Genomic DNA, 24,596 nt, shown 5'->3' on the forward strand with positions numbered 1-24,596 from the left:
AAACAACCTCAAGTTCATCAGCCTTTCCTCATAAGATTTTCCCTCCATACAAGGCAACATCCTGGTAAATCTCCTCTGCACCCGTTCCAAAGCTTCCACGTCCTTCCTATAATGAGGCGACCAGAACTTTCTGTGCATTCAATCTTCCTCAGTCTCTTCCACTTTCACCAAAATTATGATCTGATTCTGTGTCAGTTCCTGGCTGCAGCCTTCGAGTTCTTGACACTGTTCCCCTGTCTTTTTCTCACCATCTTATGGTGAAATTGAAATTATCATGTATTGCCAAACTTTTTTCCATCAATTCCATCTCCTTTTATGTTGACCAAACCACCAAAGAACACACCAGTAGTTCAAGGTGGTAGCTCACCAACACCTTCTCAAAGGTAATTAAGAATGTGAATTAAAAATGCTGACCTCCCCAGCAACACCCACATCCTGTAAATGAAGAAAATTTACCCGTTTGTTGTCGTGAATTTTATATTGTTGCAAAATTGTGCCAGATTTTGACTTCCTAATTTATTTTTCAAAGTTCATATAGTGCTTTTTCGTTGTTCTCTCTTCCTTTCCCAACACAGGTTGGTCAGATCAGTGGCAGATTGAATTTAACCCTGGAAATTGAGGTCATGCACTTTGTAAGGAGTGAAAAAGGAGTAAGGAGTGACAAAAGGAGTACTCAATGGCAAGACACTAGCAAGCTCAGAGAAAGAGGGTCATGGGTGCTTGCCCACAGATCCCTAAAGCGGCAGGACAAGTTAATAGGGTAGTTAAGAAAGCATACGGGACACTTGCCTTTATTAGTCATGGCAGGGAGGTTATGTTGGAGCTGGACAGGACTTTGGTTCGGCCACAGCTGGAATACTGTGTTCAGTTCTGGTCACTGCACTATAGGAAGGATGTGATTCCATGAGAGAGGGTGCAGAGGAAATTCACCAGTTTGGAGCCGTTGAGCTATGAAGAGAGGTTGGATAAGCTCAGCTGTTTTCTTTAGAGCAGAGAAGGTTGGAGGGACCTGATTGAGGTGCATAAGATTAAAAGGGAGAGGGTGGATAGGAAGCAGCTGTTCCGCTCAGTTGACGGGTCAATAATGAAGGGGTATAATTTTAAGTTGAGGGGCAGGAGGATTGGAGAGGATTTGAGGAAAACCATTTTCACCCAGAGTCTGGAATGCACTGCATTAGTAGTAGTAGAGGTGGGAAAACTCACAACCTTTAAAAAGTACATGGATGAGCACTTGAAATGTCATAATATTCAAGGCAATTGGCCAAGTGCTGGAAAGTGGGATTAGTGTAGTTCTATTGGTGCAGACTCAACGGGCTGAAGAGCCTCTTCTACATTCCATGACTCAGTCCTGTTCCAATCTCTGAAAACAATCACAGAAAAGTGCTCGAAAAACTCATTCGTCCGTGGAGAGGAAAAAGCAGAATTAATGTTTTGAGTCCATATGATTCTTCTTCAGTCATCTGGACTCAAAATGTTCATTGTTTCTCTCCCTATGGACGGTGCCAGACGTGCTGAGTTTATCCTGCATTTTCTGTTTTTATTTCTATATTTCCAGCATCCAGTGTTTTGCTTTTTCCTGAAAACAAATTGGTTGGGTCTTCCACTCCTGTTCCTTGAATTCTCTCATACGTTTAATCAACGTTGTTTGTCTGGATGTTGATTTGTGGGCACATACAGCACACTCGTTGTCCTTTTTAGTTCCACGGATATCCACGTAGCTGAATCACATTTGACCGCTCACACATTTGGCAGCTTCATGGTCGAACCTTACTGCTGCACCCTGTTCCTTATCTTCTCCTCTTGAGAATATCATTTTCGTTCCATCACTCAGGAACTCAGATTCTGTCCACCAAGTCCAGGATATTAAATTTAGCCATTTCCCTTGTTTTAGATCTTCCAGCTTTCCTTTCATTGTTCACTCTTCGAACCATCCTCTTGTTTTGATACTACCAATCCTATGTGTGTATATATATATATATATATATACACACACACATACACAGGTATGAATACATATATATCATATATATATGATATATATATGGCAGCATGGTAGCATGGTGGTTAGCATAAATGCTTCACAGCTCCAGGGTCCCAGGTTCGATTCCCGGCTGGGTCACTGTCTGTGTGGAGTCTGCACGTCCTCCCCGTGTGTGCGTGGATTTCCTCCGGGTGCTCCGGTTTCCTCCCACAGTCCAAAGATGTGCGGGTTAGGTGGATTGGCCATACTAAATTGCCCGTAGTGTCCTAAAAAGTAAGGTTAAGGGGGTTGTTGGGTTACGGGTATAGGGTGGATACGTGGGTTTGAGTAGGGTGATCATTGCTCGGCACAACATCGAGGGCCGAAGGGCCTGTTCTGTGCTGTACTGTTCTATATGTGAGTATTTTGCACATGAATATTTTGCTGAATGAAGAGGCCTCGCTCCTTCCTTTGTAACATAACCTGTCCATTGACAGGGGATCCCCTCTGCACCACTTTGATGTTTGTTGCTCGAAACTGGGAATCCGCAGATTGGAGGGGAGAGAAGGGAAGGGGGGGTGAGGAGGTTAAACGGCTGCAGTCCTGGTTCCCGCCGCCCGGGGCTGGGATTGACAGGTGCGCACCTCCAACGCCAGCCCCGCCCACGTGACAGCCACTCGGGCTCGCGCTCCCTCAGGTTCCAACTCCCGAATGCTGCCGCCAACCGCCGCTGAGCGCGGCAGAAATACAACTCCCATCAGGCATTGCGGCTCCATGAATTCCATCCTGCCGCTCCTCACTGCGCGGGCGCAATTCCACAGACACCATGGGATATTTTGTCCAGTGCGCCTGTGCGGAGCCACGAGGTGCCATCAATGAGGAAAGAACCGGCTGCTCTGCTGTCTTTTGCAGATCACAGGAATTGACAATTCTGGGCAGCAAGTTCAATATGTCTATGCCCCCGATTAGCTCTCACCATCCTGGTGTTTGGGTTGTTACCATCTGGCAGCGGAGGTCCCCGCTGGAGGGCTGTCTCTGCAGCAGTCCTCCCCTTGCCATCGGGCACCTGGAGTGGAAGATATTTTATGCCGTGCTCCCATATAACTGTAGGTTGATCAGTGCATACACTCCCTACATGCTTGCGTCTTTTGTGGCTTTGGATTGGATTTGATTTATAGTCACGTGTACAGAGATACAGTGAAAAGTATTGTTCTACATACAGTCCAGACAGATTGTTGCACACATGAAAAAACATTTGGACATATGATAAAGACGCAATGTGAATACAAAGACACAAGTATTACTTAGTAGAGAAGATATGTGGGGAGATCAGTTCACTCCATAAGAGGGTCATTCAGGAGTCTGGCAACAATGGGGAAGAACCTTTTGGAATCTGATAGTGCGTGTTCTCAGACGTTTGTACCCCCTGCCCGATGGAAGAGGTTGGAAGAGAGAATAACCCAGGTGGGAGGGGTCTTTGATTATTTCCCAAGGCAGCCGGAGATGTAGATAGTCAATGGATGGGAGGCGGGGATTGTGTGATGGACTGGGCTGTGATCACGACTCTAGTTTCTTACGGTCTTGGGCCAAGCAGTTACCATACCAGGCTGTAATGCAGCCAAATAGGATGTTTTGTATGGTGCGTCAGCACAAATTGGTAAGAGTCAATGTGGACATGCCAAGTTTCCTCGGGAAGTACAGGCGCTGTTGTACTTTCCTGGTTACAACGTCGACATGGGTGGACCAGGACAGATTGTTGGTGATGTGCACACCTCGGAATTTGAAGGTGTCAACCATCTCCACCTTGGCACCATTGATGCGGAAAGGGGTGTGTACGATTCTTTGCTTCCTGAAGTCAATGACCAGCTCCTTAGTTTTGCTGATGTTGAGGGAGAGATTGTTGTCATTACACCACTCCACTCTATCTCCTTCCAGTACTCATCTTTGTTCAAGATCCGACCCACTAGGGTTATGTCATCAACAAACTTGTAGATGGAGTTGTAGCCAAATTTTGCCACACAGTCGTGTATGTATTGGGAGCAGTAGGGGACTAAGTCTACAGCCTTGTGGATTCCGTGGGCTAAGCATATGTAAGTTAGCCAAGGCTGCAAACCACCTCATTTTCAATTTACTAAAAAATCTGTTCCTTTCTCTTTTTGTTGCACTTCAATCCCACAATCCCGATGTTCAGACATCCGGTATGGAGTGGGTGATGGGGAGGGAGGAGGACCTCCTCATGGGCTTGCATCTGGGTGCAGCCATGCTGGCCATTATTAGGTCCAGGCAGCAGACAGTCAAGCGGGTCGTCTGTCCTGACTGTCTGCCCCTCTTCCATGGCTAGGTTCACCGCCATGTATCCCAGGTGACGGCACCATTGAGCCTTTGCTCATGGGCATCTCGGTGTTTTATCAGCCCCTTCAATCATATTTTGTTTCACTTTTTTAAATTTTCTTTGGGCTTCTGTTGAGTTTGATCCCTTTAAGCAGTTTCATTTTAATTTATTCCTCAATCTGTGATTTGTTCAACATGGCATTAGAATAGGGAGGTGCTTGATGGCTGGCAGAGACACAGTGGGCTGAAGGATCTCTTTTGTGCGGAAGAAGGCTATGACTCTATGACTATAATTTTATTTGGTTTCCCAAAGGAAGCATCACCCATTCTCTCCTCCTATTCCACAGCTGGATCACTTCCTGTAGGGACTGAAAACCAAGTGAGGAGTCGGTGAGTGAAGGAGCAGAATTTATAATAATTGCATCATGTAATATCCACAGAAATGTTCAGGACTGAATATCCAGTGACTGAAGCATCAAAGTTCATCCCAATTGTATCCCATAAATCCACATTAATATTCAGTGAGTGAAGGAATACTCTTCTGATGTTGTATCGCTGGATGGCTGGACAGCTGGTTTGTGATGCAGAGTGAGGCCAACAGTGTGGGGTCAATTCCCATACCTGTTGTGGTTATTCATGACTGCCCCACCTTCTCAACCTTGCCCCTCACCTGAGGTGTTGTGATCCTCAGGTTAAATCACCACCAGCCAGCCCTCCCCCTCAAAGGGGAAAGCAGCCAGTTGTCATCAGGGATTATGGTGACTTTACTTTGGAGGGGCGGGCATTGAGTCTAATGATAGCAGCTCTGATTCAGAGAACTACTGTGTTCTTGATACTGTCGAGACTCTTCAGTTGTTGCAGATGCTCCCAACCATGTGAGTGACGAGTGTTCCACCACACTGTCTTTGGCAGACCACAACTCAAATGCTTTTTCAAAATGTCTGAGTATCTTAGCGCCACCCGGCAATGACATCTTCCAAAGCTGAAAACACATTAACTCCCCCTTGAACATTGCAGTTCAAACTCAACAATGGGGAGGAACTGAGAGGTCAGGAGGGGTTCTCTCTCAGTACCACAGGAGGGAGCCGGTTTTGATCATCCATTCGATATTTTTGTTTAAGGACATTTTAACATTGTGTCTTTTTCTAAATTTAGAGTACTCAATTATTTTTTCCAATTAAGGGGCAATTTAGCGTGGCCAATCCACCTACTCTGCATATCTTTTTGGGTTGTGGGGGTGAAACCCACGCAGACTCGGGTAGAATGAGTAAACTCCACATGGACTGTGACCCAAGGCCGGATCAAACCTGGGACCTCGGCGCCATGAGACAGCCGTGCTATTAACATGGTGTCTTGCTCGCGTGGACAGACAGGGTCCAACATGGCTGAAAATGGAGATGTTCATGGAATCGCCTTTTCCTATTGTGGAATTGGTAGCACTACAGAATGTTACTCTGATATGTTGGTTGTGAGATTCTTAGCTCAGTTTGTTACCTGTTACTCTTAGTGTTTATCCTGTGGTTCAAACCTGATTCCAAAGTGTATCCTTGACATGTCTAGCTACTGGTTTGATGAAAATCATAGAATGAGAGCTGTGCCGGGCTGTCAGACTTTGGTGGATACAATCCTGCTGCTGCTGATGGCTCACTGCACCTCATGGACACCCAGTTTTCAGATCTGTCCTTAGTCCACTTCCCCAGTGATAGTTAACATTGTAGTTTTCCTTGAACTTGTTTGAACTGAAGCCATGAGACTCCATGGAGCCAATATTGAGAAATTCCCCACTTGCCAGTGGGATGGAACATTCCATGAGATGGTGAGCGAGGAGCCTGGGACGTTTCCGGATTGATACCATTGAGTGTCACTGCTACTCGGCCAGTCTGTGGGACAGCTCTCCTCACTTGGATATTTGTCCTCAGACCTCAATAAGCGAGCCTTTACAGATTTCACTGGGCTGAGATCACCTTAACCTTATTCTAACACAAAGCCAGGATTGTCCAGATCTGTCTGATTTTCCTCTTATTATTGGACTTTGTAGTGATTGTTTATCATTGTTTGCTGGACCACTTCAGAAGGCAGTTCAGAGTCAACCATGTTGTTTGGGACTGAAGTCACATGCAGACCAGATCAGGCAGCTGGAGCATTGTCCTGAAGGACAATATTTGGTTTTTTAGGACAACCTACATCTTTTAATGTTTTTATTTTGATTCTTTTCCACAAAATCCAAATATATTAAACACAGTTTCATAACATGGATGTCTTTAAGGAGAAACTAGGTGAGCTCATGAGGAAGAAAGGAACAGAAGGTTGATCTGATAGGTTGAAATGAAGAGGGCTGAGAAGAGGTTTGTGTGAAGCATAAACAGCAGCATGGAGCAATTGGGCCGAATGGCCGGTTTCTGCTCTGTCATTCTATAGCTTTTCTATGGTTGGATTTGAACAATCTCTGGATTGTTATTCCATGAGGGAAGGAAATCTGCGATCCTTAGCTAGTCCGCCCTACATGTGACTCCAGACACACAGCAATGTGTTTATCTCCCCTCTGAAATGGTCGACCGAAACACTCACATTCGGTGAAAGTGACACTAGAATAAAACTGGACGGACCGCCAGGTGTCGGCTTAGACACTGAAAACGACAAACACCACCTTGTCAATCCTGCAAAATCCTCCTTACTAATATCTGGGACTCGTGCTAAAATTGGGAGAGCTGTCCCACAAACTCGTCAAGCAACAGCCTGGCTTTGTAGCTTGCAATGTCCCAGACATCACCATCACCCTCCCTGCATATGCCCTGTCCTGCAAAGAGAACTGATCCACCAGGGGTGACAGCACAGTGACCCCACAGATCAGGTGGGGATTTAAACTTGTCATTGTCCCGTCTGAATAAAACCTCACCTATTCCAGCAGCTGTCTCAGTTCCCCCGGTAAACGTTTGACAGAGATTTCTCGTGTAAGAATAGCATTCTTCATCCTCAGAGGCTTTCAAACTGACAACATCAATGTGGGATGTGTAGCCTCCGATGTGTTTGACAGCAGATCAGAAGAGGAAGACCCACTGCGAAGGCAACAATGACGTGCAGTGCCGGGTATTACGATTCCAGACCAGACCTCCAACAGTGACTGGGATACTGGACCAAAACTCCAATGTTTTAGTTCACTTTCTAAGATTGTGCAGAAAGAATGATTTGCTCCAGGATTGAATAGGGATTTGGACTTTTAAAACAAAACTTTATTATTAATACACCCGAAAATAGCTTACATGACCCCTTAAATAATACTGCTCAATTCAGTAAATACAATACCCTTCATTAATATCTCTATTCTCAATTATACAACAAAAAGGGGAAAACATATAACTCGCAATCCATTGCACATCCTAATGGCACAGAATAATACTTGCAAACAGATTTGGCTCCTGTTAGCCTGCAGCCTCTGGCTGGATGTCTTCAAAAAGCTGTTTCAACAGATTTATTTCAGCTTGCCCCGTGTCCTCAGAGTCGACACTGCTTTAAAACTATTTTAAAAATCTATACTACTGTTAGAGCAAAATACTTTACTTGTGTTCTAATCTGGCTACCCTTTTAGACAAGAACTCAAATGCCTGAATACCTGAGCTCCACCCGCAATGACATAATCTCCTCAAGCAGAAAACAAATCAACTCCCCAGGGTGAAAAGACACTAACTCCCCAGGGACTCCCCGTAGTCAAGCAACAGTGCATCAGCCCAGGCTTTTACGATGCTCAATTTCACCTCTAGCTCCGAAAAGCTTTCTGGTCTTGCAAAATGAGATTATTTTAAAAACATGACTACTGCAGTCAAACACATGCCAACCCAAGCCGTTAACCCTTAAATTGTCAAATGTTTATTCGAATATATCTAAAATCTTACATTTGTCACATGGGATCAGCACAAGCACAGGAGAGGGGGGACATGCGGGAGAGAGGGGGGGGGCACAGGAGAGAGAGGAGGATACACAGGGGAGAGAGAGGGGGCAACACAGGAGACAGGGGGGAAAACAGGAGAGAGAGGGAGACATACAGGAGAGAGAGGGAGAAACACGAGAGGGGAAACAGGAGAGAGGGCGAAACACAGGAGAGAGGGAGCAATACAGGAGAGAAAGGGGGGCACACATGAGAGAGAGGAGGGACATGAGAGAAAGGGACACGAGAGAAAGGGGCACATGGGAGAGAGAGAGGGACACAGGAGAGAGAGAGGGACACAGGAGAGAGAGAGAGGGACACAGGAGAGAGAGAGGGACACAGGAGAGAGAGGGGGGACACAGGAGAGAGAGGGACTCAGGAGAGAGAGGGACACAGGAGAGAGAGGGACACAGGAGAGAGGGGGACACAGGAGAGAGAGGGGGAAACACAGGAGAGGGGGACACAGGAGAGAGAGGGACGAGGGAGAGGGACACCGGAGAGAAGGGGGCACAGGAGGGAGGAACACGAGAGGGTGGTAAGAGATAGACTTGTAGAGTGATGTTGGGAGTGACTTCATGACTCGGGGACTGACTGCGATTTGGGAAGGGACTTTGGGAGTGACAGCGTAAATCTGGAAGTGACTTTAACACGGTGAGTGACATTGTAACTCGGAGATTGATTCTGTGACTGTGGGCCTTGGGAAATAACCCCTCTCTCCTCACCAGTCCTCTCTGATAGCTTCTTGCCCCTCACCTGATGCTACCCCACTTATCTAACCCTTCATTCTGCCCCTCATCCATTTGTGGGATTTGGAAGCAACAACACGTTTAAGGACTTTGGAGAGGAGAGTGAGGTTGGAGATGGGGTGATAGTTTGCAAGGTTGCAAGGCCAAGTGTTTTTTTTTAATAATAGCAAATCTAAAGGAGAGAGAAAATATCTGACGGGAGAGAACCGTGAACAATATCGGCGATCATGGGGGTCAGGAGGGGAAGTGGGGTGGATCAGCGGTTTAGTGAGAATAAGGTCAAGGGGTGGCGGCTCTCATGGACAAGATGAGCTCAGAGAGGACATGAGGGGAGATGGGAGAGAAACTGGAGAAAGATGTGAGTTCAGGGCTTGGGCAGGGGGAGTATTAATGGAAGTTTCCCCAGGCAGGTTAGTGGAAGGGCGAGATATGGCAGAGGCAGCTGATGGGATTGTTTCAATCTTATTTCCCTGAGCAAAAGGTCAATAACCAGGCAGCAGAGATTTAAAGTCATTAATGAAAGGATTACTGGGGAGTTGAGTAATGTTTTCACCCAGTGGGTGGTGAGGGTCTGGCACTCGCTGTCTGAAAGGGTGAAAGTCACATCATATTTAAAAGACACTGGCATATGAACTTAAAGGAATAACTTTTCCACATTTAAAATGGTGGTGCAGTGCCTTCTCCACGTTGACACTGTCCCATCAACTCCTTACAGAGAAGCTACAGTGCAGGTTAAATACACAGTCAAGCTCCATCTAACTGTAAATGCTGGAACAGCTCTGCTGGATCAAGACTCACCTGCCTCAGTCACCTAGATACTCCTGCGTTACTGATCTTAATGCCATCGGATGCTGTGTTTGGGAGCAGGACCCAGGAGACAAAGGGAGAGTCCTCCAGACACAGCGCATCAAGTGGTGGGAGGGATTTGCTACACTACAGTGACTACATTTCAAAAAGCACTTCACGGACTATTAAATGCTTTTCAGTGCCCCGAATTTGTGAAAGTTGGTATAAAAATCCAAGTCTTCCTTTCTTAGGGAAAAATACATAGAAAATAGAAGCAGGAGGAAGCCATTTGGCCCTTCGAGCTTGCTCCGCCATTTATTATCATGGCTGATCATCAAATTCAATCCCCTGATCCCACCTTCCCCTATAATCCCTTGATCCTTTTAGCCCCAAAAGCTAGAAATATTCTGCTTCCTGTGAAGTGGAAATTCTAAACCCATTGATGGAGAAAGTACTCCAGCTCAGGATGATATAGCCGCCTTCCGCGACGTCTTTTCATTTACCTGCGCTTTGTACTTTATACACCGCATTGCCATCGCAAGAGCGATGTTCGCTGATCCATATTTTCTTTCCCCGAGGAGAAAGAATTCATGACGGAACAGAGACTGGACTGGTTGCAGCTGAAATGCAACCTTAACAGAGAAATTAACCCAGAAATGTCTGCATTTTGTTGTCCAGAGCTGCAATAATGTTCGCTGATTTTGTCTGCCAGTTTTCAGGTGATTAATTTTTTTTATAAATGTGGATTGTCTCTTTTAAAAATGTTCAATACATATCAGGTGTTGCTCAGAACTCCCCATCTGCCATATATATGTATTGCATCACAGTTTCCCTTAGAGTAACTGCACAAACCAATGCTTTCCTCGTATTACTGGAACATATCTAATTGAATGCGGGATTTTGCCATTTGCAAGAATTCACGGGAACGTTACCCCCGTGGACGGCGAGACTTTATTGTAGGCTCCTGAGTATTTCAGTGAATAGGAATAGAGTGTAAGGTGAACGTATGAAAATGAAATGAAATGAAAATCGCTTATTGTCACGAGTAGGCTTCAAATGAAGTTACTGTGAAAAGCACCTAGTCGCCACATTCCGGCGCCTGTTTGGGGAGGCTGTTACGGAATCGAACCGTGCTGCTGGCCTGCTTTCAAAGCCAGCGATTTAGCTCAGTGAGCTAAACCAGGCCCTAGTATCACACAGTTATTACATCGATGTACGATGGGCTGAGGGAACTCCCTCACCGTACTCAGGATAGTATTCCTCCCAGTCAGGAGACTACAAACATTTCCCCTGGAATTAGTCAAACACCCGCCACCTGAAGAGGATCTTTCTATAATTCACATCGCCGACTGAAGCAGGGTCCAATTCTACCCCATACCCACCCCTGAGAGATGGCCCACTTCACTCACATCAGGGGAAACTATCTCAGAATACGACAGACAAAAGTTTTTTTTAAATCCTTGTGATTTAGTCTGGCTCCCAAACCTGATGGTCAAAATTGACACCGTACTTCAGTGACACAGGAGCCCGATTCGATCATACAAACCCACCAACGGTTACGGAGATCCAGTGGTCACATGGGTCTATGGACCAATCAGTTTCCATTCCTGGAGAAACTACCCCCGGGTGAGTTGGACAGCATTTTCTAATTCCCAATTCTCTGTCCTTTGACCCTCCATTCCCCACAATGTTCCTGTAGCTGTGAATCTGGTTTGATGACTCCCTCATATCCACCTTCTATGCTCTTGTTCCCATACTTACTTTTACTCTATTCTTTCCTGGTTGATCTCCCTGCTTCTCAAAGTCCAAAGCGTGAAGATTAGAGTGTATCTGGTAGACAACTGGTCTGTCCATCCATTGGTAGCCGTGACTGGAGTACATCAAGCACTAGTGGTCCTGCTCCCTCTGTCAAAACTGCTCATTACTCCAGGACCATGCTGAAGAGAAAGGATAACCCATGACTTCTCCCCAAAACCAGTTGTGCCTTGTAGAAGTTCTGTACCAGCTGTACAGAGGGTCTGTTTAGACAGTCATGGGAACCGCACTTTAAGAAGGATGTGAAGGCATTAGAGAGAGTGCAGAAAAGATTCATGAGAATGGTTTCAGAAATGAGAAACTTCAGTTACATAGACAGATTGGAAAAGTTGGGATTATTCTCCTTGGAGAGAAGGCTGAGAGGAGATTTGATCAAGGTTTTCAAAATTGAGGGGTCTGTACAGGGTGGACAGGGAGATACTGGTGAAGGGATTGGGAACAAGAGGGAGAATGTGCTTATGGGGAGAATGCTGGGAAGTGATACCAGGTATGAAGATCTAGTCATACCCCGCACAACTGAAAGGTTCCTCCCCTGTGCGATTCCTCCCAGTGGGGTTGGAAGACACCAGGAAAACCCAACACAAATCACACACTCAAAAGATTTCCCATCCATGTAGCTGTCCTTGTGTTAATAGAGCTTGTAACGGATGCACCCTGGGTGTTAAGAGATCTTTAGAATTCCCTCCTTGAACCTCTCTGTCCCTTTATCTCTCTCCCTCCTTTCAGGTCCTCTTTAATTCCCACCTCTTTGACCATATTTTTGATCATCCCCTCCTAATATCTCCTTTGTCTTGGTATTAATTTTTCTCTGATTACGTGTCTATGAAACACTTAGGGATGTTTGACTATATCAAAGTGCTCTATAAATACAAGCTGTCATCCTCTCCCATTCCCTCCAAACTCAGGGTACTGACTTGAAGTATAATCTGTGACATTGATTGTCCTCTAAGTGCTCTTTTCGAGTGGCTATTCAGGGTGTTGGCCCAGACAGGGAATGTTGAGAGACAATGGAGGCTGTCACAGCCGAGACACATCCTGCCCTCCCTCCCTCCCTGCCTTCCCAGCTGGGCTCACTGAGGAACAGGATTCCCGGCTGATTCTCCCCCTCCATAGACCAGAGATACTGAGTCCCTCCATTACTACCCCAGGAATGGCTCCTCCCCTGGGGCTTGTGCTGGTAGATCAGAAGCTGAAACTTTCTAATCACTGAGTATCTGATTGTCTTCTTGGTCAGAGTGAGAGTCAGTGAGTGACTTGTACCTGACGCTGCACTGAAAGGATGCTGAGTTTATACAGCAGCTTCTATACAGATTCATGTCTTCTTTTAGTGATGTTTGGCCACCTGGTCAAAGGTTAAGTTGACCTTATCGAAACGATTGTTCTGATGGTGAGGGAGGTTGGAGACAGACACTGCTGAGACAGACACTGCTTTGGAAGGACAGCTCCCCTGTGCGAGCACTGGAGGGTAAACATCACAGACAACTCTCAGTGTAAGGGAAGCAGGTGAGCCAGCTCCTAGTCCGTGTGGAAATGTCGGTGAGAGAGTAGGTGGAACAATCCCGACACACGTCACACTGGAAGGGTCTCCCGTGTGGGTTTACTGATGTTACAGGTGGTCCAACAACTGTGTGAAGGGTTTACGACAGAATTCACACCAATAGGGTTTCTCCCCGGTGTGAGTGTACTGATGGATCAAGAGACACACTGACTGTGTGAAAGCCTTGCGACACACCTCAGACCTGTGTGAATCCACTGGTTTTCAGATGTGAAGACTTAAGGAGCATATCCTTGTAAATCTCAAACTTGAAGGGTTCCTCCCCTGTGTGGATCCCTCTGATAGTGTAGACACAGCGTATCGGCAAATGCTTGACGGTTTTGTCACAAAACCGGCTATGTGAATGCGCCAATGGTTGCAGAGGTTCAATGAACAGGCAAATCATTTGTCATGCATGAATGGATTCTCTCGTGTGTGTATGTGTCGGTGTGCACGGAGATTCGATACCTGTGAGAATGATTTGTGACACACCTCACACTTGAAAGGTTTCTCGCCTGTGTGAACCCGTCGGTGTGAGCGGAAGGTCGATGAGTCCGAGAATGATTTATCACACACCTCACATGTGAACGGCTTCTCCCCGGTGTGAACGCGACGGTGTTGCACGAGCGTTGACGGATGTGTGAAAGCTCGGTCACACACCTCACACTTGAAAGGTTTCTCTCCAGTGTGAATCCTCTGGTGACACAAGAGATGACAGTATTGGGTGAAACCCATCTCACAAACCTCACACCTGAAAGGTTTCTCTTCGGAGTGAATATTCTGGTGTATCAGGAGCCTTGTAGATGTCGCAAAGGCTTTTCCGCAAACCTCACACTTGAAGGGTTTCTCTCCTGTGTGGACTGTCTGATGGCGTAGGAGACTTGATGATAACGTGAAGCCTTTGTCACATACCTCACACATGAACAATTTCTCCCCTGTATGAATGCGTTGGTGAGCACGGAGGATCGATGACTGTGAGAATGATTTGTCGCACACCGCACACTTGAATGGTTTCTCCCCTGTGTGTGTGCGTTGGTGTGTGCGGAGAATCGATGACCGTGTGAATGATTTGTCACACACCGCGCACTTGAATGGCTTCTCCCCTGTGTGAACGCTTTGGTGTTGCAGCAGTGTTGATGACCGTGTGAAGGCTTGGTCACACACCTCACATGTGAATGGTTTCTCTTCCATGTCGCTGGACAGCTCAGGTTCAAAAGAAACGCTACTGAGTTCGGATATCTCATGAACCTGCGGAGCCCTCCTCACAGACCTCTCACTTGAACAGCCTCTCCTGTAGGAATGAGTCAGTGGTTCATGAGGCTCGATGAATGATTGAAGCTCTCACCTCATTTGGAGTCCACTCACACTTCTTCCCAGCATCACCCTTACCAAACACCCACAGCAGAACCTTCAGAAAGGTTGATTCTGATGGAAGGCTCCACACCACTGACCAGTTTCCGATCTGATGATATGTCAAAGCTCCCCTGACCCGACCGATTTCCAGATGATGGTTTCACTGCCCAACCTTCTCTCTTGAGCAATGCTGTGAAGGGACTGGATGTCTTCTCACAGTTGTGCAGTTGTTCCTTGGGTGATGGTCAGGATCTATCTGAGGTGTCTATCCTCTCTGTATTCTTTGGTGAAGGGCGGTGCAATCTTTCTGTAAAACAGGAAAAGGAAACATGATTTCCTCCAATTTCCTTTCCTTTACTGAAGGGGCTGTCTCCTCAGAGACTGTTCCACAGTGAGTGACAGTCTGTTATTCCCCTGTGTGAAGGATCAGATAAAAGTCCTTCCTTTTTCCTCACTTGACTGTCACACACCCTCTGTTTCCAGTAGGGACACTGGATACTGACCAGGAGCAGACAATATGGCTACTTTCTTTCCTCCACCCAGACCCCCATCTTCCCAGGCAATGGAAAAGACAGTTGGGCGGAGTGTAAAATGGGCTATCAATTCACTGAGAGCTCCAGTCATGCTGGCAAAGACCAGTTTTACCCTGAGTGTATATGTTTAATATAAAAAACACTCAGGAGAAATGTTAATTTAGTGGAATTTTTCTGAAATTATTTGAAGAAAACATACTGGGCAGGAAGTGCCAGAAGCCAAAGAGAATATTTCTTCAGTGTAGCTGATTGAAGGGCTCTGGTTTATCCTGGGAAATTAGATGCACTGCGCTCACTCAAACTGCACATCCCAAATTCAACTCTCACACACAGAACTGGGCAAACTATCAAATATAAGCCCAGGCTTTTGGGAAAGGCCGAGGCCTTCAGGTAAAATTTTTAAAGAAGGCATTAAAAGACATTTCAAGGACTTCCGGTGATGAGCAGTCACACATCAGGTGGCTCTTCTCCTAACAATCCGAAATTAGGCTCTTAATAGCCAGCAGAAAAAATGTATCCCCTCACCCTGTCTAACAACAGCACAAGAGAAGATGCCGAGCAACAGTAGCTCCTGAGGCCGTAAAGAAACAAAAAGCTGCAGAAACCAGGAGAAACAAGTGGTTGAGAGGCCGGACACACCAGAACCAGAGGCAATGGCAAATTGTACGCGGGCTCCTCCTCACTGGAGGGTGGATGGAGGAAGTTCCTCTCCAGAGAACTAAGCTCAGAAGAGAGATAAAGACAGATATTCAAGCTGCAGCCAAGGTGGCATTTGTGGAGGTCCTGGCCACTCTGCAGGTGGCCCTGGACAAGGGAGAGAGGAGACTGGAGGCCCAAGGGAGCACCGTCAAGGAACTAGAAAAGCCTTAAACAGATCAGAGCAATCGGATCGCCGCCCTCGAGACGGAAATAGCGAAGTTGGTGGCAGCACAGGACATTTAAGGGGAAAATAGAGGGCCAGGAGAACTGGTCACAGCGCCAGAACTTAAGGATAGTGGGCCTGCCGGAAGGAATCAAAGGTAGGGACCACACGGACTGTGTGGCCCAGATGTTGGGAAACCTGGTGGGAAGGGACAGCTTCCCCAACCCGCCAGAAATAGATAGAGCCCACCGGTCGCTCCAGTCGAAACCCAGGTCGGAGAGCAGCCGAGGGCGATAATCGCCAAAATGCACCAGGACCGGGAAAGACACTTTGCGCGGGACTCCACTGCCTCACTCTGAATATGGGAGCTAAAATGTAGGAAGGAAAAGACGAAGGCAGCGAAGCACAGGAAAGGGTGAGGGGGATAGCAGGAGGGGAAACCTCATAGTGGGCGAAGTATAGGCACATAACCGACATCAAGAGGGAAAGCTAGCGTCAGGAGGTACGAGTGAGGGGGAACTGGCATGTTCATCGAGGAACTGCTTCATCCCAAGAATCATAGGGGAAACATAGGAACATGGATGGTAAGGGCTCTAGGCTGGCTGCAACAGGCCACACGTGGCGACCGCAAACAGCCATTTTTGTACAAAGGGAAGCCCTGGAATGCAGGAGCCCGGCCTCATGGTGAGTACGGTGATCGCAGCCATTTTGGTTGCCCCCCCCTAACAAAGGGAAACCCCAGAGTGCAGGTGAACGGGATTTTATCTGTGTACAAGACCCATGATGGACAGGTCGAATCCCAATACAGGAAAGACCTCTAACATGGCAAAAGAATTTGGTACATTCATGGAGCAGATGGGGGCAGTGGACCCATGGAGGTTCACTCACCCAGGGGAGAAGGGGTTTTCCTTCTTCTCCCAGGTACACAATGTATGCACCCAGATTGACTTCTTTGTAGTGGGAAAATCGGTGCTTCCAGGAGAAGCTGAATACTCTGCGATCGTGATCTCTGACCACGCTACACACTACTTGGATGTGAGGTTGGAGACGGGCCGTGCCCAAGACACCCCACGCCAACAAGGCTTTCTGCGAGAAAATGTCACAGGCCATAGACGAGTATATTATCAACAAAGGGACTTGGGATGAAGCAGTTCCTCGATGGACATGCCAGTTGTGGGGCAGATAGGAAATGGGGGATGGAAGCACCATAAGAACTGGGAGAAGTCATGAAAAGCATCAACTCCATGCAGGTGGGGAAGATGCCGGAACCTGACAGATTCCTGGCGGACGTCTACAAAACATTTGCGACAGCACTGACCCCGCACCTGCGGTAGATGTTCATGGACACTCTGGGGAGGGGCATCCTGCCGCCTATGCTAGCACAAACCTCAATCTCGCTAATACCCAAAAAGGACAAAGACCCAACAGAATATGTGTCCTACAGAACCATTTCGGTGCTCAATGTAGACGCGAAAATACTAGCCGAAATCCTAGCCAGGCAATTGGAGGACTGTGTACCAGAGGTAGAAGCAAAAGCCCAGACGGGCTTTGTTAAGGGTAGACGGCTATTGGCGAACATCAGGCGCCTGCTGAACGTGATAATGATCCGATCCAGGGAGAGAACACCAGAGGGGATCATCTCCCTGAATGCAGACAGGGTCGAATGGCAGTATCTCAGAGAGGCACTGGAGCGATTCGTGCTTGGAACAGGATTCACCGCTTGGGTGAAACCCCTGTACAGCTATCCCATGGCGAGCGTGCGGACGAATACCACCAGCTCTAAGTACCTCCAGCTGCACAGAGACACAAGACAGGGATGCCCGTTGTCCCCCCCTGCTTTTTGCCCTGGCGATCACGCTCAGAGGGGCAAAGAGTCTCGCTACATGCAGATGACCTGCTCCTCTATGTTGGGGACCCAGAAAGCAGCATGGAGGGAATCATGGCACTCTTGAAAGAGTTTGGGGCCTTCTCAGACCTGAACCCACAAGGGAGAGGGTCAGAGCTGGAGGGACTGCCATTTAAACAGACCCAAAATTAATTCCTCTACCTGGAGATCCAAATTGCCCAAGACTGGACATGGATCCACAAGTGGAACCTGGCCAGTTTGATGGAGGAAGTTAAAAAGGACCTACATAGGTGGGACACACTTTCACTCTCCCTGGCGGGGAGGGTAATGATGATCAAGATTAATGTACTGCCCAGGTTCCTCTTCTATTCAGATCCATACCAATTTATATCCCCAAGGCCTTTTTCAACTCAGTGGAAAAAATTATCATAGCGTTGGTGTCTGTGGTAGGGAGGTGGTAAGGGGAAGAACCCAGGATCCCCCCCCCAAAAGTCCTGCAAAGAACAAAAGAACAAGAAGCATGGGGGGCCTGGCCATTCCAAATCTGCAATATTGCCACTGGGCAGCAAATGCGGAAAGAGTAAAGGGATGGATAAAGGAACCGGAATGCAGAATGGGTAAGAATGGAGCAGAGTTCCTACATGGGGACATCCCTCCGGGCGCTGGAAAGCTAAGACAGAGCAGCAACCACAGGTTTGTGCCAGCCAAAATGGACGTCACCTTCAAAAGATGGAGACAGGTCAGGGGGACACTGACAGTTAGGGATTTCTACACGGACAAGAGACTAATAACGCAAGAGGAACTGCCAGAGAAGTTCAAACTGACCGGGGAAATTAGTTAAGATACATGTAAATTAAAAAGTTCAGTAGAGAAACATACCCACGGGTGCCAAAACAAACACTATTAGAGGATCTGCTGGATGTGGACAACTGGCGGGGAAGGTGGGGTGGAGCTGCAGGGACCTGCACGGGCAACTACTGGGAAAGGCATGCTTTTCACTGGATGAGACAAGGGAAAAATGGGATGAAGACCTAGGGTTGAAAAAGGGTGGGGACTTTAGAGCGAAGGACTGCACAGGGTCAACTCTACCTCCACTTGGCACAAGGTTATGCCTAATGCAGCTGAAAGTGGTACACAGAGCTCCCTTAACCAGAAGCGAAATAGCAGGTTCTTCCTGGAGGTGGAGAATAAATGTGAGGAAGAGCTGGCCAACCACGCCCACATGTTCTGGTCATGCCCCAGACTGGTCGGGTTCTGGAAGCGTTCTTCAAGGCGATGATCAAAGTTGTGGGGATGAGGGTGGAGCCATGCCCGCAAGTGGCAGTGTTCGGGAATCTGAACAGCCAGAGCTCTTTATGGAAAGGAGGGCCAATGCCCTCGCCTTTGCTTCCCTAATCACCCGCCGAAGAATACTACTCGGCTGGCGATCGGCAGCACCACCCAAAATTGCAGGCTGGCTGTCTGACTTATTGGAATTTCTCCAAATGGAAAAAAGCCGGGGGTTGGACGAGGGCTTCCACAAGAAGTGGAAGCCATTCACCAACTTATTCCAAGTTCCGTTTGTAGCCAGCAACCAATTAGCTGGGAAGGGTGTGTGTGTGTGTGAGGGGGGGGGGCTCAACAAAGAGACACAGAACCCAACCATACCCCTCCCCGGGGGGGCGTTTCCAAAAAAAGACATTTCAATAAATGTGTCTCCAGGTCTTGCAGCTGAATTGCTCCGGTGCTGGATTAACAATCCAGAGATTGGGTTCAAATCCTGGGTTCAAGATACATACGTAGAATTACAGAGCAGAAACAGGCCGTTCAGCCCGATTGCTCCATGCTGATGTTTATGCTTCACACAAGTCTCCTTTCCCCCCTCTTCATCTCACCCTATCAGCATATCCTTCTGTTGTTTTCTCCCTCATGAACTTATCTAGTTTCCCCTTGAAGACATCCATGTTTTTTTTTGTTTTTTTTAAATAATTTTTATTGAGAAATTTTGATTTTATCAACATTGACGCACCTTAGTAAAATACCGAAAATAACAATAATATTAACAATCATATACATTCGCCCCATCCCCATGAACAACCCAGCATTTTAACAACAACGCAAATTAACACACTATAAAGTTACAGAATAAACACTACAATAATGCACCCCCCCCCCCCCCCCCCCCGGGTTGCTGCTGCTATTGACCCAGTTACCTATCTCTGAGCCAGGAAGTCCAGAAAAGGCTGCCATCGTTTATAGAACCCTTGTATTGATCCTCTCAGGGCAAATTTGACCTTTTCCAATTTTATAAATCCCGCCATGTCACTGATCCAGGTCTCCACACTTGGGGGCCTTGCATCCTTCCATTGTAACAGAATCCTTCGACGGGCTACTAGGGACGCAAAGGCCAGGACACCGGCCTCTTTCGCCTCCTGCACTCCCGGCTCTACCGCAACTCCAAAAATCGCGAGTCCCCACCCTGGTTTGACCCTGGATCCAACCACCCTCGACACCGTCCCCGCCACCCCCTTCCAGAATTCTTCCAGTGCTGGGCATGCCCAGAACATATGGGCGTGGTTCGCAGGACTCCCCGAACATCTGGTGCACCTGTCCTCACCCCCGAAGAACCTACTCATCCTAGTCCCGGACATGTGGGCCCGGTGCAGCATCTTAAATTGGATGAGACTAAGCCTCGCACATGAGGAGGAAGAGTTGACTCTCTCCAAGGCCTCCGCCCAAGTCCCGTCCTCTATCTGCTCCCCGAGTTCCTCCTCCCATTTAGCCTTCAGCTCCTCCACTGACGACTCCTCCACCTCCTGCATTACCTTATAGATGTCAGACACCTTCCCCTCTCCTACCCACACCCCTGAAAGCACTCTGTCCATCGTCCCCTGCGAGGGCAGCAAAGGGAATCCCTCTACCTGTCGCCTAGCAAACGCCTTTACCTGCAGGTATCTGAACATGTTCCCCTGGGGAAGGCCAAATTTATCTTCCAGTTCCCCCAGGCCCGCAAACCTCCCGCCAATAAACAGGTCCCTCAATTTGCTGATGCCTGCCCTTTGCCACCCCCTAAATCCCCCATCCGTGTTCCCCGGGATGAACCGATGGTTGCCACCCAGTGGAGCCTCCATCGAGCCCCCTGTTTCCCCCCGATGCCGTCTCCACTGTCCCCAGATTCTTAGGGTCGCCGCCACCACCGGGCTCGTGGTAAACCTCTTAGGGGAGAGCGGCAACGGTGTCGTTACCATGGCACCCAGGCTCGTACCTCTACATGACGCCATCTCCATTCTTTTCCACGCCGCCCCTCCCCCCTCCATCATCCATTTACACACCATTGACACATTGGCTGCCCAATAGTACCCCAGAAGGTTGGGCAGCGCCAGCCCGCCTCTATCCCTTCCTCGCTCCAGGAACACCCTCCTCACTCTCGGAGTCCCATGTGCCCACACAAAGCTCAGAATACTGCTAGTCACTCTCCTAAAGAAGGCCCTGGGGATAAATATGGGCAGGCACTGAAAAAGGAACAAGAACCTCGGAAGCACTGTCATTTTGACAGACTGCACCCTCCCCGCCAACGACAATGGCAGCATGTCCCACCTCCTGAACTCCTCCTCCATCTGATCTACCAGTCTGGTAAAGTTATGCTTGTGGAGAGTCCCCCAGTCCCTGGCCACTTGCACCCCCAGGTACCTAAAGCTCTCCCCTGCCCGCCTAAGCGGGAGCCTACCAATTCCTTCCTCCTGGTCTCCAGGGTGCACCACAAACACCTCGCTCTTGCCTAAGTTTAATTTATACCCTGAGAAGGTCCCAAACTCGGCTAGTAACTCCATCACTCCCGGCATCCCTCCCACCGGGTCCGCCACATACAGTAACAGGTCGTCGGCATACAACGACACCCTATGTTCCTCTCCACCTCGCACCAAGCCTCTCCACCTCTCTGAATCTCTCAATGCCATCGCCAGCGGCTCGATTGCCAGTGCAAACAACAAGGGGGACAGGGGGCAACCCTGCCTGGTCCCTCGGTAAAGCCGGAAGTACTCCGACCTCCTCCTATTCGTGGCCACGCACGCCATCGGGGCCTCATATCGGGGCCTTACCCATCTAATGAACCCTTCATCAAATCCAAACCTCCCCAACACCTCCCATAGGTACCCCCACTCCACTCTATCGAAGGCCTTCTCCGCATCCAGCGCCACCACTATCTCTGCCTCCCCCTCAATCGCCGGCATCATAATGACATTCAGCAATCTCCGCACATTGAAGACATCCATGTTATTCACTTCAAACACTCCACGTTGTGAAATTAAATTTAATCCATTTTGAAATTTGTGGGACAGAATCAAAATAAAAACATGGAAACTTTCAGATTGTGCTAAAACCCCAAACATTGTCCTTCAGGGAAGGGAACCTGCTCAATTGCCGGACCTGGTCTACATATGACTCCAGTCCCACACAACACGGTTGAGTCTGAACTGCCCTCTGAAATGGTCCAGCAAACAATGATAAACAATCAGTTCAAAGTCCAATAATAAGAGGAAAGTCAGACAGACCTGGACAATGCTGGCTTTGTGTCAGAATAAGATTAAGGTGCTCTCAGCCCAATGAACTCTGTAAAGTCTCTCTCACCAAGGTCTGAGGACTAGTACTCGGAGAGCTGCCCCGCAGACTGGTCAAGTGACAGTGATACTCACTGAATGGTTTCAATCCGGAATCATCCCAGACTCCTCCCTCAACATCCCTGGGAATGTCCCATCCCACTGGCAGGTGCGATTCCTCAATATTGTATCCATGGAAAGGGCAACAAGGTGGCGGAGTGGTTAGCATTGCTGCCTCACAGCGCCAAGATCCCAGGTTCGATCCCGGTCCTGGGTCACTGACCATGTGGAACTTGCACATTCTCCCCGTGGGTTTTGCCCCCACAACCCAAATATGTGTAGGGCTAGGTGGATTGGCCATACTAAATTGCTCCTTAATTGGGAAAAATGAATTGGAGTCTCATGGCTTCAGGTCAAATAAGTTAATGGAAAACCAACACTTCTCTTCCAACTGAGGAATGAAGATGTCACCATGTTAATCATCACTAGGGAAGTGGACGAAGGACAGTTCCCTGGGTGCCCATGAGATGCAGAGGGATAGAGAGAGGGAGAAACAATAGAGAGGAGACGGGAGTGAAAGATACAGAGAGAAACAAGGCGAGAGAGAGAGAAAGGGACAGGGAGACAAGAGAGACAGAGAGGGCCAGGGAGAGAGAGGGTGGACAGGTCTCACTGAGAGACCAAGGCTAGTGTGGTCAGCAGAGAGGAGAGAATGTTCTTTCTGAGAGTTATCAGGGAGAATGCGGGAGAAACATGGTCTCTGGTCAAAGAGATGCACTCCAAAGCAATCCAAATACCAGAAGTTTCATCCTAGGGTTGCCGGGGAAGGATTTGTTGCAGGGAAACTCCGTGTAGGCAGTCTGTCTGGAACTCCCATGGAAACTCAAAGAAACCCCTTTTGACGGCCACTCAAAGTCACAATTCAGTAAAATGGGGAAAAGTGAATCTGGTGGGAGCTGAAATTGAGGTTGGACTGATTCCTGTAAAAATTTTGATTCTGCAGATAGCGGAATGTTAAATACAACTGTGGTGTGAGGTGTTCTGTCAGGTTAAAAGTTAAAGGAGGGTATATTGACTGGAGTTTAGTGTACTAGTGGACAACTATGTATTGTTTAGGCACTATTATTTTAGCTAGTTTGTCAGTGTAAATTTCTGAAAATGATTGTGTGCGATTTCTTTCAGTTGGTCACTGGGAATTTGAATCTCTTTTACATGTTATCGGTCTCGAGTGGGATTGTTACAATCCCTCAGTCAACACCATTAAAAAAAGATTATCTGGTCACATTCTTGTGTGTGGGGTCTTGCTGTGCACACATTGCCTGTCACCATAAGACATAGGAGCAGAATTAGGCCACTCGGCCCATCAATTCTGCACTGCCATTCAATCATGGCCAATATTTTATCATCCCCATTCTCCTGCCTTCTCCCTATAACCCTTGATCCCCTTATTAATGAAGAACCGATCTATCTCTGCCTTAAAGACACAGTGATTTGGCCTCCACAGCCTTCTGCGGCAAAGAATTCCATAGAGTCACCATCTTCTGGCTTAAGAAATTCCTTCTCATCTCTGTTTTAAAGGATCGTCCCTTTAGTCTGAGATGGTGTCCTCTGGTTCTAGTTTGTCCTACAAGTGGAAACATCCTCTCCACGTCCACTCTATCCAGGCCTCGCAGTATCTTGTAAGTTTCAATCAGATCCCCTCTCATCCTTCTAAACTCCAACGAGTACAGACCCAGAGTCCTCAAACGTTCCTCATATGACAAGTTCTTCATTCCAGGAATCATTCTTGTGAACCTCCTCTGGACTCTTTCCAAGGCCAGCACATCCTTCCTTAGATACAGGGCCCAAAAACTGCTCACAATACTCCAAATGGCGTCTGACCAGAGCTTTATACAGCCTCAGAAGTACATCCCTGGTCTTACATTCTAGCCCTCTTGACATGGATGCTAACATTGCAGTTGCCTTCTTAACTTTTCACGTTTCTGACATTACAACAGTGATAACACTTCAAAACTACTTAAATGGCTGTAATGTGCTTTGAACATCTGGTGGTCGTGAAAGTATATATAAATATAATTCTTCATTTACGAGGAGGTTACTGAGATGGGGGAGGGATTTGAAAAGACAGTACAGAGATCCCATCGCACAGCTGACCGTTCAGTCAGCAGGGTAATAACAGCTCCCAACACACACAACTCAACAATAGGAAATCAGTGAGAATCCTCACTCTGCCCCTCCCAGATAATTCCCCCTCACCTTCTCATATTCAGTAATGACCCATCAACAAAACTCAGCCTGTAAATCAGAAGGGAAATGTTTCCAATAAACACCCTG

At 47.7% G+C, this 24,596-nt stretch overlaps 1 protein-coding gene across 1 annotated transcript in view; it reads right to left on the reverse strand.

The window, feature by feature from the left end:
• The window catches only part of LOC119976223 (zinc finger protein 91-like), an 85,406-nt gene that overhangs the window by 50,265 nt on the left and 10,545 nt on the right, over positions 1 to 24,596 (reverse strand). Inside the window, exon 3 of the mRNA XM_038816553.1 lies at positions 13,587 to 14,258. Coding sequence (XP_038672481.1) covers positions 13,587 to 14,258 — 672 coding nt within the window. The remainder of the gene's footprint in view (positions 1 to 13,586; positions 14,259 to 24,596) is intronic.

This window comes from Scyliorhinus canicula, chromosome 13 (genome assembly GCF_902713615.1).
Source record: "Scyliorhinus canicula chromosome 13, sScyCan1.1, whole genome shotgun sequence".
Taxonomy (NCBI): Eukaryota; Metazoa; Chordata; class Chondrichthyes; order Carcharhiniformes; family Scyliorhinidae; genus Scyliorhinus; species Scyliorhinus canicula.